Source organism: Anopheles stephensi, chromosome 2 (assembly GCF_013141755.1).
Source record: "Anopheles stephensi strain Indian chromosome 2, UCI_ANSTEP_V1.0, whole genome shotgun sequence".
Taxonomy (NCBI): domain Eukaryota; kingdom Metazoa; phylum Arthropoda; class Insecta; order Diptera; family Culicidae; genus Anopheles; species Anopheles stephensi.
The window spans coordinates 60,318,119-60,332,882 of NC_050202.1; the positions used below are offsets into that span (position 1 = coordinate 60,318,119).

The 14,764-nt window shown below is 44.8% G+C and overlaps 2 protein-coding genes across 3 annotated transcripts in view; one reads left to right on the forward strand and one right to left on the reverse strand.

The window, feature by feature from the left end:
* The first annotated feature begins 916 nt into the window (after nucleotides 1-916).
* On the forward strand, nucleotides 917-2,568 carry LOC118506510 (eukaryotic translation initiation factor 6). The gene is made up of 3 exons (XM_036043734.1): nucleotides 917-1,184; nucleotides 1,430-2,050; nucleotides 2,123-2,568. The coding sequence occupies exons 1-3, from the start codon at nucleotides 1,078-1,080 to the stop codon at nucleotides 2,130-2,132; spliced, it is 738 nt and encodes a 245-aa protein (XP_035899627.1). The 5' UTR covers nucleotides 917-1,077; the 3' UTR covers nucleotides 2,133-2,568.
* Nucleotides 2,481-14,764, reverse strand: part of LOC118506506 (neuropeptide SIFamide receptor-like) — a 32,054-nt gene continuing 19,770 nt past the window's right edge. The window contains exons 2-8 of one of the 2 annotated variants that reach the window (XM_036043722.1): nucleotides 10,928-11,323; nucleotides 8,168-8,349; nucleotides 5,118-5,262; nucleotides 4,849-4,960; nucleotides 3,374-3,574; nucleotides 3,199-3,310; nucleotides 2,481-3,102 (exon numbers count right to left, since the gene is read on the reverse strand). In XM_036043722.1, coding sequence (XP_035899615.1) covers nucleotides 2,762-3,102; nucleotides 3,199-3,310; nucleotides 3,374-3,574; nucleotides 4,849-4,960; nucleotides 5,118-5,262; nucleotides 8,168-8,349; nucleotides 10,928-11,323 — 1,489 coding nt within the window. In that variant the 3' untranslated portion in view covers nucleotides 2,481-2,761. The remainder of the gene's footprint in view (nucleotides 3,103-3,198; nucleotides 3,311-3,373; nucleotides 3,575-4,848; nucleotides 4,961-5,117; nucleotides 5,263-8,167; nucleotides 8,350-10,927; nucleotides 11,324-14,764) is intronic. The other variant, XM_036043724.1, reaches the window with a different exon arrangement.

Genomic DNA, 14,764 nt, shown 5'->3' on the forward strand with positions numbered 1-14,764 from the left:
ACCGATACCAACTGCAGCTTGCTACGAGTTGCGGGAAACACAGAAGCATTGTGGCAACGAGATCAACTGTGGTATGCTTCGAAACAAGCTCACATTAAATGATTTTGATTTTAGGATTATTTAACATGAATAATGTATTTAAAAAACATTGGGTAAAAGACTCGAGAAGGCCCCCCCTAGAATCTTTTGTGTGTAGCACTGTGGCTTGTCATTTTTGTTGTACAGTGGAATTTCTGTATGGTCAAAACCCATTTGATGTAAACATTGTGCATTGTTCCTTAATACTGTTAATAGACAGTGAATAGAACTTGATAAAATACATTGTAACAAGTGGTTTGAGATTATGATATTCTTATGTTTCCTCCTTTGCTGAATATCAATGCAAGGTAACAAGTATTCATCGAATTACTGTTCCGTTACCGTCCGAGAACGCCGTGCATGTTTTAGGCCCGATTGTTCACCCCTAGTGCGACTGAAAACTAGTACGAAGCCCCTGTAACCCAAAATGAATGGTAGGGTTAGCGGAGAGGGGATTTTAATCAAATAATAACAATATTTTATTCGACTTTCTTCAACCAATTTTGACCACACTGAAAGCACACTGAAAGCTCACTGTGAAGCTCTCGCAACGTGTACTGCGGATTGCATACCTTTAGGCGTAAATCCTACAGCGCCTAACAAATTTTGTCAGGGGGGGGCCTTCTCGAGTCTTTTACCAAACATTGTTAACGGCCTTCCAACCCGTTAAGTTGTGTTATTTTAAACCGTCCTATTAAAACGGTGGCATTATATACCCATCCCAAATAACGGAACGGAAATTCGGAGCAATTTTCAAACGTCAGCGAAAAATGACACTTTGTGGGTTTCGTTGCTGTATGAACCTTGGGCTCTCCTCGCTCCAATTGTCAACTGTCAAAATTGTTGTAAACATTGAAATCATTGCACGCTCCGGCAGCGCAAAGCACGGATTAGTGAATTGGTTCAAAAGTTATCGTGTTTTTTGGCCTAAAAGTGTAACTATTTCGTATAAACGATTTCCTCAACAAGTAAGGAAAACAATACACACCAAGAACAATCATGGCTTTGCGTGCCGAGTTTGAGAATAATGACGATATTGGTGTGTTCAGTAAACTTACCAACTCATACTGCCTGGTTGCAATCGGTGGTTCAGAGGCGTTCTACAGGTAAATTTGCGGTGTTTGTTCTTGTTTCTGGCTGATCTTCATTTATTGCCAACAGTTTATGTAATCTTCCCTCCAAACAATTGCAATTAGAATGCAGCAGCGTGCGTAAACAGTCACACGGTTTTGATTGAATATTCACTTTTGGAGGTTATGTGCGGAGGCACGTGCTGACATAAACAACCGCTTCTTGTTGAACTGTTCCGTGTATGTGTTTGTGTGTGTGCTCATCATCTTCATCCTTACAGTGTGTTCGAGTCGGAGCTCGCAGACGTTATTCCAGTGGTACACACCAGTATAGCCGGATGTAGAATAATCGGTCGGCTTTCGGTCGGAAACAAGAATGGACTGATCGTTCCCAACAGCACGACCGATGTGGAACTGCAACACTTGCGCAATTCTCTACCGGACGCCGTCAAAATACATCGCGTCGAGGAAAGGCTGTCGGCGCTCGGGAATGTGATTGCTTGCAATGACTATGTGGCGCTGGTACATCCCGACATCGACCGCGAGACGGAAGAAATCATTGTCGATACGCTGGGCGTCGAAGTGTACCGGCAGACGGTGGCGAACAACGTGCTCGTCGGGGCGTACTCCGTGCTAAGCAATCAAGGTGGACTGGTGCATCCGAAAACGCCCAGCCAGGATTTGGACGAGTTGGCCTCGCTGCTACAGATTCCACTGGTAGCCGGCACGGTGAACCGTGGTTGTGAGGTGCTTGCCGCCGGTATGGTAGTGAACGATTGGTGTGCGTTCTGTGGTACGAGCACGACCTCCACCGAACTGTCAGTGGTGGAAAGCGTATTCAAGTTGAACGAAGCACAGCCATCCAATGTCACCAGTAACCTCCGAGCATCCCTCATCGAAGCGTAAGCATTTTGAAATGGATTCCATACTCTTAGGAGCATAGAGACTAAAATATCTTTCTCTCTTCTATACAGCATGTCGTAAAACCTCAGCGGCTGGATTTTTGTTAGGCAGAAAACGGCGAAAACGGTTTGTTAAACGTGAGTGTACAAGGGACTTTGTGCTCGTAACTGGGAAGGCAAAAACATTCTAACGATGAACGTAACTGGGTGTAAAGGATTGTACAAACCCATCTAACACAAATGGGCGTGGTGTGTGTATGGTTCTGAGATACAATATAACTGTGTATTGTTAATGTCACAACAATTGTCCCGTAAATGCTCAAATTATTTGCTACCCTTACCTTACTTCCATAATTCAGCCCTTTCGGATACTACAAGAGAAGTACTGTGGGATTTGGAAAAAAAAACCCAATCGCTTATATGTATATTCTTTTATTTTGAAAATCTTTTTCTTTATATATATACCGAACAATTAGTTATATGAAAATACATCTGATACGTGTGACTCAACTTCAAAAGTGAGCGTAAATATTAGGGCAATAATCTGGTTCCCGCATGGATGTTCTTAACGATTAGAATAATGTGTCTCCGGCGTCGCGCCTAGTCGCGCCTACCGCTCGCTCTGCCGCAGATTAAACTTTTTTAATTTGTATGTACGTTTTACGTAAGCTTTGTTGCTTGCTGTTCGGGGCAAAATGTGTTGTACAGTTTTTAATTTCGCGACCCACCATTTGGCACACTGATCGCTGGGGTTGACAGCGGCACACGAAGCGTTGCGCAGTGCTCCCGGCCGTAGTGCAGCAGCGTCTGGTGCTGCTTTCCATTGTTGAACGAACGCACCCGCCGCAGGTACAAATCTTTCTCCTCCAACCGGCCCACCGTGGTCGGCAGATCCCAATCGTCCTCGTCCGCCGTGCAGCAGCTGTGGAACAGCTTCTTAAAGCCGGCCCGAAATTTACGATTCATGAACGCGTACAGTATCGGATTGATGCACGAGTTGGACGCACCCAGCCACTGAGCCACCGGCAGTATGGTTAAAATGAACGATTGGACTGTGGTTGGCAACGGGGTGGGGGGGAAAAAGGAAAATCAATTAGTGAGCCAGCCCCATTTTTCGAAACAGGTGCACCAGGGTGAACCCTACGTACCCGCTTCATCGTACACCAAATCTCCGGCAAATTTGACGAAGCAAAAGATAGCGTACAGAGGCAACCACGAGATGGCGAAGGTGATGATCACAACGAAAACCATCTTAATGACCTAAAGGGAGACCAGTGGCGCAGATTAATTTCCAAACTCGGCGTGCCCTCGTGCCAACCTTACCTTCACCTTGCTGCGATTGAAGACCTCATTTTTGCGATTTATAATCATCTCGCGGGGTAGATTCCGGTACGCAACGTTCTTCCAGATGATGACATAGCAGATGGATATCACAATCAGTGGACCGAGGTAGCAGAAGAACAGGTTGGCAAACAGAAAGTACCAACTTTCCGATGCCGGAGTCGGCCACAGCTCGGTGCAGATCTGGACGTGTGTGAATGTGCGAAAGAAACGATTGAAATCAAGTAAGGATGTTAGGCTTATTGTTTGTAGAATGTAGATTTGTGTTTAAAATTCCGTTTCAGTGACGCTTAATTATTAGGGTTAAGTTTAAAAGTTTGCGGCTTTGTCCAAAAGAAAAGACACCGCTAAGTAGACTTCGATGAGGGAATGAATCTCAAGTTCTGAAGTGGAAATGTAAGTAAAATCGGTCAGAACTTAAGATCCATATTTTGAAACCCTATTGTTTGAGCCTTGGGATAAGCCTAGTCTGACCATGCAGACGATCTTAAACAGGTATTGTGGGATGGGTTGTCTGGCGCCATTCTCATGACGTTACCACAAGAGATAAGCCAGCCAAATTTTGTACAGCTCAAAGAGACGGTCTTTTCTGGAGCTTCTCCGTCATACTGGACCATAAATCATTTTTTCTTCAGTAATTTGTTGCAGTGTTAGGGACAGAGTTTATGTCTCAGAGGCATTAAGACTGCAGGGACTTAAAATAGAAATAGCGTGGCTGTGGCCGAGGTGACAGCGGCGCCCTTCGTCGAAGAAGAATCTGTTAAGAAATCAAAAAATCTGTCTAGAAAGGTCCTCCAAAAATCCGATTTTAATTTCATTTAATCCTTTAATCTCTGCATAGCTTCAGCATGACCAGACTAGGAGGGACATAACCACATTATGAAGTGAATTATAAATGGGCCTGTGCTGAGATTGATCTTTTGCGTTCACTTTGAATTTCTCACATTGCGTTAGCTCTCCTTACTATTAATTACGTTTACATGTATCCTGAGAGGTTCACCCTGGTTTAGACATAATCCGCAGCTGGGTATTTATTGCCCATGCGTTGTTTTAGCCAATTTCGTCCCACTCTTTGCTGGCTTTGAGGGAAGTGGGTGGGAGAGTTCTGAGGCCAAATTCGTCCCACAGTATAACCGGTGTATTAGATTAGCTTTCTGAGAGGTGGGCTAAAGCGTGGACTTTACGAGGGCTATTTGATTAATCTACCAAAGCTCGAAAGAATAGAGGAACAAGGGGAAAACACTTTATCATCAAATTCACAGCACTTGATAGTCAACGGTAGTAGCCGGAAAGTTGACTGCCATAAGCCTGGTATATAGGCCTATATGGTCCTTCAGAACGTGACTCTGTAGTCCGCGTTACACACCACCGTGTCGCCATGAAACCTGTCGCGCTATTAAAGCGTTAACCTTGAAAGTTAAAATAAACCCCCGAAAGTGAAAGCCCAGCACACTTACCTGCGCTATGCTTCCCGGGATGCCGATGGGACGCAGCGTGAAGACGAACAGCCAGGGCAGGTTAATACTCAGCGCTATAAACCAGATGATGGTCACAATCAACCGATACTGTCTGTAACATGTTGGAGACAACAGAAAAATGTAATGGCGAAAATCGGATCACGTTTGAGTGTGTGTGTGTGTGTGAGCAGAAGGATTCTTCAGGCCATAGGAGAACAAGCTAGAAAGTTTCCTTTCGGCTTTTTTGTTCGCTCTCTCCCTCCTCTTACCTGGTCGTAATGGTGCCCGAAATGGGGAACGATATCGCGAAGCAACGTTCGATGGAGATCGCCATCAGCGTGTTGACGGAAGCGGAAACGGAAACACCTTGCAGATAAGATACTCCCTTGCAGAAGAACACCCCCAAGATCCAGGCTGGTTGGTTGGGGCAGCATATAAAGAAGAGAGCAAAAACATGCGATGCGGTAAGATACGATGCGAAGAGCGGGCGCGCCCGGTCGGTCGAAAAGGGGAATAAAATGTCCTCCCACTTGACGCAAAATTACATTACCGAACGGGTAATGTATGATGCTTCGGTTACAAGCGGTGGAAGAGAAAACAAAACAAAAAAAAGAGCGCCTCAGAAACCATTTCGTGTCGTGGTTTTCGGGTGATGCGGGGGAACCTTTCGGTGTTGCGACGCTGTTGTTGTCAGCGGACATGTAACTGCTGTTGCTTCTGTTATCCTACCCACGGGGGGCGGAAGTTTTGCACGGCACATCAACATCATCGAGCCGTCCGATGATGAAACCGTCGTCCAACCAGACCCGATCATTTGCCCGGTGGCATTGAACAAAGGAAAACTGTTTTCGCTTCTTCCGTCAAGATGCGGTTAAACACGTGCTGGTCTGTGCAGCTTCTTTGCGGGAAAGTTTTTGGTCGAATTGAGCGTGGCGGTACCTGACGGCTGCCTCAGCGCCTCGCAACACATTCGAAGGATGGAAAAATGTTTGCAAAATAGAATGCTGCTCCATTACAGCTTGTTCGTTATCGGGAAGACTAGGGGGGACCATCTTAAGAGTCAGACAGAGCGTGAGAGCGAGAGAGAGAAGGCAAGGAAAGAAAAATTAAGGCAGTAACATCAAAGAAACACTTGAAACGAGTGTGGGTGTGTGTGGCTGCTTGTTTGTATCATGTACGGTTCCGAGGCGAGACGCGGTACGAGAGCTTATGGGCCTTTTGCCTCCAAGTCAGAGTTGTCACACTAGTTTCGTCTGTGCGACTGTTGATAAAAAATATTAGTAGCCAAATATATGAAATTATGCGGCCAAAAGCCTGCTATCAGTTCCAATGGCATGTTTAGGATCCTTCCTTCCTTCCATGCCACTACACTTTCTGTGATTTGGTTTTACCCGCAGCCAAGTAGTTCCAGCCCTGCGTACGGGCATCTTTAGGCTTCCCTAAGCAAAATCTTTCATATTGGTAAAATATCTCTTTTCTTGGTCAAAAGTCCTCTTAAGTCACGACTGCCATTTCTTACTAGACTTAATGATTCGTAGTTGAACAGTCAGTCTTCGCTACGATGAACGGTCCGGATGGGATTTGAAACCCGGTCCTACTGTATGAAGTCCGGCGTCGTTGTCAACTTTACTTCCGGTCCGCCCTCGACTATGCCAAGTCGAATTTACATCGCTGGAATATTATGTTTTCTTATCTAGTGGGACCAGCTGGATGTAGTTTATTACGAGCAGCTATACCTTAAGTTGGTAGCTGCTATTATCTAAAGCTTTCATATAAACACCAAATTTTGCGACACCTTGGGAAATGTATTTAAACACGTTGAAATGGGAATTATCTAGTTGATGAAGCTGGATCTACAGTATTTGGTAGGACAAGCTGGGCGTTGTCTATTATGAGCTTCAAGAGCCAAATGATAAGACCATAGGGAAAGGTATACCGACTGCAATTGATAAATTTTTGTCGAGGATGCATTCTAAAGCATTGCAGAGCTCGGCCACTTGTTGAGACACCATTCAAAATGTACTTAAAAACATTGAGTTGTCGGTGAAGCTCGAGCTAGCTGAACAGCAGCTCTCCAATTTTGATGACATAGAAATAGATGAATGCTTGGATAGTAGACAAAGAGTCACTATTTTAATAGCGACTAGAACTGAAAGCTTCATCAAAGGGATGGGAAACAGTAATTGCAAATTTTAATTGGATATGTCTAAAATATAATATAAATACAGTCAAGACACAGCAACCGTAAACTGTAGCTATGGCATGCAGAAAAATGTCGCAAAGCAAGAAGTTGACAGTGAGTTTGACAACCCTGTCAACACAGCCGAACTGGTTGCTATGCTACGAAGGTACTAGCTGTACTTGCCATCGATACACCCCTCCTTTATGACGCTGCAATTTGTACCAAGTGAATTTGTCACAATTGATCTCCAATATCCGTCCATCCTACTCAATAGATATAAACCGTTCTTCTTTACTTTCATTTAATGTAACACTTCGAGCAGCGCCTTGCCGCCGCCAAGGTCTAGCAGAAGTAAACCGAAAACAACAGAACCATTCCATCTTCCGGCTGGGTGGTAAGCTTTTGGAGAGAAGAGCTTTTCGCTGTGCGAAGATATTCATAAGATGCAAATGCATGTAAGGTGGGGCCAAAACAAAGCGAGCAATGCTTCTCATTCGTTCGTTCGCACACCATTTCTGTCGCCATTCCGGATAAGATGGATGGCTGCAATTTATACACACACCATCGGGTAGCAGGAAGGGTTATTTATATGTTATATATGTGTGTCGTAATTATACGTTATTCTTTCTGCAGCGATCGATTGCTATTTTGAGCCGAAGCGGAAGTGCTTAGTGTGAATTGCTTTCGGTCCAGTTTGTCACAAGTGGTGGTAAACCAGCAGCGAACGGCCACGTGGCGTGACATCCCTCTGGCGATATAAATCAATCCATGTTTGTGTTTTTCTTTTAGGTTTGACCTCAATTTTTTGCGTTTTCCTTTACGCTGCTGGAATGTTAAACCGCTTTGCTTTCCCCGCTCCTTGTATCCGGGGATGGCTGTCAGCAGTCAATTTAAAAGTCAATAAATTGTACAACTAACAGCACCAACCGACATGCTGCGGCGTTTAAACAGCGGTCGCTAACAACACTTGTTTCATGATGGCCGTCGGGAGCTTCCGGGTCATCCGTTTTTCATCGCAGCAAAAAAACAATCTCCCAGTTCTCATCTACACCCAGCCCTGTGCCATAAAAATGTCTCCCTGCCCTGTAACTGGCAAGATGTGGCGGAGGGTGGCTCGTTCGCCCCACCCACACTTACCTGGATACAGATTCCCGATCAGCGTAAACGGCAGGCAGAGAAAATTGACCAATAAATCAGCGTACGCGAGATTGACGATGAACCGATTGGTGGGCGATCGCATCATGGTGCTTTTCTTCACGACGATCACGACGGAAATGTTCCCGAGCAGGCCCACGATAAACACGAGCGCGTAGGCCACACTGTGGAGAGGAAGAAAGAAAGAAAGAAAAAAAAAGTCATATACAGCTGTGTGCGTGCGAGTCCCGTGGAGTGGGAGCTAATAAGTGGAGAATTATGGTCGCGAATTCGGAGCCCAAATGTTGGCCAAAGGCTCGGATCCAGAGGTTGGGTGACAAAAAATGACATGTAATAAATTGCCCCTCTCCAGGGATATGGGCGTTAATCCCGCTTAGTTGGGGTAGCGCGTCATCCGTCTGGACGCTGGAGGAAGTGCGTGATAATTGGCGTGCGTGGAACCAGGTCAGCGGATGGTTTAAGGTTTTCGGCGAGATTCATCGCTATTTTCGTAACTTATTGCGCCGGGCGAGTGTCTGGGTGTGGTGCTATATTTATGAGCGTTAAGTATTACGTCTGCGGGGGTATAATCTGTTGAGCGATAAGGTGGTGCAGTTCTTTGGGAGAAAAAAGATACTTGGCAGGAATGATGACCGACTTATGATGGACCCCAACTTTTTTTTTGTTTGGACATCACAGGAATACAAGGGCGGATTCGATCCATATAATGGAATTTGTGGAATCACTTAGAAAACTGATTTAAATGGATAGAGCAGCGAATATTGCAAGCCTCAATGTGGAGCCTTTGCAATCATGTAATGGAATCTTGCATAAAGTGAGGAAAATTAGGTAGAAATGTTGCTTGTAATATCAATTCCGCAATCAAAGCTGATTGAAAAAAATCATAGCCGAATTGATTAATTACTCTCAACTGTTTGCAAAGTAACACTTGTAATAAGATCAAAATATGATAAACTGTTACGACAAAAATTATATAACTATGTACATCATAGTTCTAACTGCTCAAAAATCCTTCATTTAAACGTTCAGTGTCAAGCGCTGACTGACCTAGCCAAAAAGGCCCGAAAAGAACCAAATGATTCTACGAGCATTTGCTCGAATTAATTTTTCGGATTTTTGCTCTTAAAAAATCAGATGCTCAGGATACATTTTTGGCTGTTAGTTTGTATGGAGATCTAGAAGCATTTTAGGCACAAAACTGCATTTTTTTTAAATGGCTTAGCTCATCATAGACTTTCCCAAGAACACCTAAGATATCAATCGAAACCCTGATCAATCCACAGCTGGTTGCCAAACTCTACAGCCATCATTTTTTATTCATGAAGAATGGTCTGACCGTATTGCAGCTAATTTCTCCTAATTGTATGCAAAAATCCATTATATGATTGCAAAGTGCCACAACGGGCTTGGAATATCCCACCACCAATTTGAAACATTCCACTAAGTGTTTCTAAAATTCCGCTATGACAATAAGTGAAAAGCCGAATCAATTGGTGGCGCGTAAAAAGTACTTAAAATCTATTAGAATCACACACCATTAATGTGATCGCACCATTATGAACCATTTAATTAGACCCTTTTCAGATCGAGTTACACCAGCTACTGTATGAACTCCAACCCAGTGTATTAGGGAGTCGTAAAAAGCGCTCACATGTCTCATGTGCCATCACTCCGTCCGTCGTCACAGTTAATCAATATAATTGGAAACTCGTCGTCAATGTCGCGTTCAAGGCAACGTTTGAAGAGTGCCACTTTTACTACTGTTTGCCGAACGCAAGTTGTATTTGTTGTTGAGCAGAAAATATTGATACGGCTTTTAGCATTTCCGACAGAGCCGAGCCGAGTAGTGCTGCGAGTCGGAGTCAGGGTGGGGATGGGACCATAAGGTGAAGCTCACTTCCGGACGTTATTTTTTGGACAAGCGTCATCCGCATTGTGCCTCCCATTCTCTCTCTCTCTCGTCTTTCAAACTCGATAAGGCACTTGATGTTTAAGGACGAGGGGCCAGCGCACCCATCTCCGAAACATAAAATGAGTTATGATTTATCAAAAAAGTGCTCCATGCTTTTCCTTTTACACATTTTCACTTTAAGCGAACAATAGAGACGTTTGGGTTCAGGTATGGAAGAAAAAAAAAGAAGCTCTATTCGCTTAAAGTGATGGCAAACGATGATGGAGCATCTCTCTATTCTGGGTTGCTCTCCGTGGGTTGCTTTATTATTTTTTTATCGTTGTGCGATATATTACTGCTCGAACATTTCCGGACGTGTACCGCTTGTCCGGAAAAGAACACCCGGGAGCCATTTCGGAAAAATCCCCACGGGAATCGGTCGACGAGCGTTCCCGGTGCCAATTCATTTCCGTACCCAGGGAAACGCATTGCGCAGACTGATTTATGTAGGCGAGCACAGCCCCCGTCACGTAAAATCTGGCGCGTGAGAGAGCGAGAGATTTAATAGAAATAAAAAAAATGGGAGAAACAATTTGAAGGCCAAAAGGAAGAAAAAAAAGAATCCACCAACTTACTGCAAATTTTCCTTGCCCGAAAGACAAATATTTGATTGTGCGCGTGTGTGTGTGTGGGAAGTGAGCGTTAAGTGTCCCCGAGTGGAATGTCAATTAATCAACGCTCGAAGTCAATTATCAATTGGTGGGCTTGTCCGCTGCATGAGACCTCCAGCCCCTCCACCCCCCCCCCCACCCCCTCCAAAATGTGGGTTCAAAGTTCGTTTCATTACTCACGTCAGCAGCACGGTCCCGAGGATGCTGTACCGCAGCTGATAGGCCGGATCAATGTCGTACTGCGGGAAGTCGTCGTCCTGGGCGTCGAGTGTGTCGTACTGGGGTGCGGTTAGATTCGGGTGCTGCTGGTCGGCCGCCAATCCGTCCAGATAGCTCCAGGTCCAGTTGCCCTGAGCCGTTGTCGTCGCCCTCGGTTGGGTTGGTCCGCCGTAGCTAATCGCACAGCCGAGGCATCGTTCGGCAAGCGTTTCCATGGTCGTGGGCAGGTCCGGTTCCGTGATGGACACCATCGTGTGGCCGGCCGGTTCGTCGTTCGGCGGTACGCTCAACGTCCGGTCGGTGCCATCGGGAATTGATTTATGAAGCAATGAAACCATCCGACTGTACGAGCAGAACCTGCAACCGAAGAATGGAGTGGAAAAGTGATGCATTGAAGACAGAACAGAGTAGAGAACGAGGGTGAAAGAGAGAGAGAGAGAGAGAGAGAGAGAGAGAGAGAGAGAAAAGCGGTGGTCCCGGCGGGAAGGCGTCTAGCTCCAACATATTGGAACATCCGGGACGATGATCAATTCTTTGTAATACATTTTTGGTAGGACGGCAAACAGGCTCAAATCAAATTAGGCTTTTTTGAATCTCTCACCAAATCAGTGTATTAATAATACAGTCAAAAATCCCCGTCTCTATTTACCTAAGATATCTAAATCAAGGTAAACAACACTCATAAACAGGCTACGAATCGAATAGCGTTAGCTCGTCACAACACACCTTTTGGGATGTCCGTTTGCTTTCTCGTCCAATTCAATTTTCCCGTAACACTCCCAGCAGGCGGTAAAAGCCGAACAAGCTACACCACATCGAACATCAAACGATCTCGACGCCGGATTTGATTGTTTGCGCCACGTTACGTGCGTAGTAATATTGCGAGCTCTCTTTGCCCGTCCATTCATATATTGGCCCAGCGATTGAGTCGCAATTCAGGCATGGAAATCATTATCGTGATCCTTTGCGTGAGATTTTGGCTGGAAAGCAGCAGAAGAAACAAAACTCGCAAGTGACGATAACGGTCAAATTATGCGCCCGCCAAGTAATGGAATGCACGATTTGTTCTGTCGCCGGTCCAAGTGGCGGAAAAGAAAAACACGCCCAAGTGATGCCCAAAAGTCGGAAGCAGTTATTTTTTTTGTTGTTGCTGGAGAAATAACACACCCCACGGAAGGAAAGAAACTAGGGTAGGCAGTTTTTTTCCCGGGGTCGAATTTCGGAAAAATGGATGGACCGGGTTAGATGGTGGTGGTGGTGGTGGTTGTGTATTGTTTATCTTCTCCGGTGCTTGATGGAGAAAATGGCCGAGAACCGTAGTCACGGTGGAGCAATGGAGTTATGTGGCTATTTTCGGGATGTAGGCATGTCGGGGATTAGGCGTGTTCCGGACGAATGATTGGGAACCTTGAAATCTTTGACCTCCGGCTATCGTCCAGTAAGCGTCTTCAAGGTTGGGAAGAACGACGGTCCAAGAGAAAAGGATCCCGATGGTGCGATTCCTGCAACTTGGAGTTGGAGATGGGATTTGCTTTTTTCTTTAAAAAGAACAGCAAATACAAAAAGAAAACTCCGGATGGACTTAACCAACTCAACCCTCATTATGTCACAAATAATAATAGGGTGTGCGTGTGTGTCCATTGGTTGGAAGTTTGGGTACCGAAGGGACAGGATCAACTGTTCTATGTGATGTGCCATTCATGGCCTTGATATGACGGCGCTTGGTGTTGTCTTTGATGTTAGTACACTGCCCACAAGACGCCAGAGCCCACAGTGACACTTTGTACAATGCTCAGAATAAACCGGCTTAAGAAGAATGCCCTACGTCCGGCATAAAAGGCTTCCATTACAAACAGTATTCATTGGCCGTTGACACGTCTGCCCTCACACACAGACACGTGATTTGCCCACACACATGTCCATCACAAAGCAAACACCGTCGTCAGTTCAATTAATCTTAGTAGGCGCCTGTGACAATTGCAAGTGTCAAATGGGGTTGTAAACAGCAAAACTTTATCGCTTTTGCAACACAAAACGCCACACAAAGCGGAACCGGCTTTGATTCCGTCCTGCTAGTTGGATTTTATTTTCCCACTCTAATGGCCACCGTTCGCTTTCCGCATTGTGGTTAATTTAGTCTCGTAATGAATGACGAGCCTCCGCGTTCCCATTTTTTCGGTGAGCCTTTAAGAGGCGGGCGGTTCAACATGAAACACTCGGGTAAATTAAAGAGCCTAGGCGGGGCTATTGTTTGTAGTGACTTAAATTTGCCTTTCGTTCGGCTCGAGCGAGTGGGAAGTTGAGCGTGAATATTTGGTTTGGTATGAATGGCTGTATTGTATTGCTGAATTATTACTCCAATAATACTAAACATTATTGAGATGCTAGCGTAATGGTTATGGCTTACATAAAATATTTTATTTATAATGGAACTTGATACACAAAATAATCAACTTTAGGCGATTTGCTTTGCTAGATAATTCATTGGCGAAACGAGAGAGATATGGAAGAAAAGCTTTCAGTTAAACGAAAAATCAGTTTTTGGAATTTGCTCTGGAACTGTCCGTATCAGGGTAAGGAATACGGTTTCCTTTTCTGGAAGCGCACCATGTAGATGATACATTCAATTTCACGCGACTGAGAAAAAAAAAACAACAAAAGGACATATTTTTTCTCCGCAATGGAGACGCCTGGTAGGTTTCATGCGTCCGTTCAAGAAGCGTGATGGAGACGTCCTGTAGCTTCAGTTATGCTCAACTATGTCTTGCATGTGACAATTTCGACCAGACCGAAACCGGCACGATTTGAATACATTTGAACGAGGCATCATATGGATCGTTTGAGCAGATGTTTTTGATAGAATTTAAATAAACACTGCCCTTTTAAAATCGGAATTTAGGAATGAATTTAAGGACAGTCAAAGACCACTGGGAATGATTATTTTGCTAGTCACAATACGGAAGCGGGAGCTCTTGATGCTAATTTATCGATCTAATCATTTACCATGGTCAAGTTCAATGTCGGAAGAAAGCGTTCTTCCATCCCGGAGACTGGTCGAGAGATGAGAGACGAAGCAGCAAATTGAATATATTTCGTGCCTTTTGCAACAATAAACCTTATCAGGAATCGAGAAAACAATGCTTGGAAATGGTACTCTGGCTGGGCTTGAAATGCTCGGAATGAAGCCACTCGGCAAAAAAGTGGCATATTTTATGCTGAGCAATTTATGTTGCCTGCTTGATTAATCCTAGGCACGACTGAGCGATCCCATAGAACGGAACCAGAAATCGTGAAGTATCGTTTGGGCTAAAAGGCCAATAGTACCAAGTGGGCGTACTTAACCCTGACCTTAGATGAATTCAATCAAATGTTTGGATTTGTCCGTTTGTGATGATCGCCACAGTTCGACATCTTTGAGCACAAAACCAGGAGGTTGTAGCAGGTATTTCGGGTTGATAAATGACCACACCGGAATGACATGGCCTCAAAATGTCTGAGTTACTTAGTTACCAGGAAGTGAGTAAGGGATATTGCTATGAAGCTACTTGTGCTAGCTAGCTGACCAGTAGCCAAAAAAAAGAAGGTGCCAGAAAAACGTTACAAGAAAGACGAGCCAGAGAAAAAAAAACACGGGGAAACAAACCCAACGGATTTACGGGATTCGCCCACTGTCTCTTACGGACACACGTGCCCCGGTTGGGCGATGTTAAGCCGCTCGGGAGCTTCACGTTCTGGACATTTATCTTCGAAAAATGATCCACAACGGGTGCGAAGAAAATGTTTGGGGCGGATGAAGTG

Bases quoted from the DNA above. Each gene is read 5' to 3' on its own strand.
- LOC118506510 (XM_036043734.1), top strand. From the start codon at position 1,078: ATGGCTTTGCGTGCCGAGTTTGAGAATAATGACGATATTGGTGTGTTC. The intron at 1,185-1,429 runs GTAAATTTGCGG...TCATCCTTACAG, and splicing joins GGTTCAGAGGCGTTCTACAG to TGTGTTCGAGTCGGAGCTCG.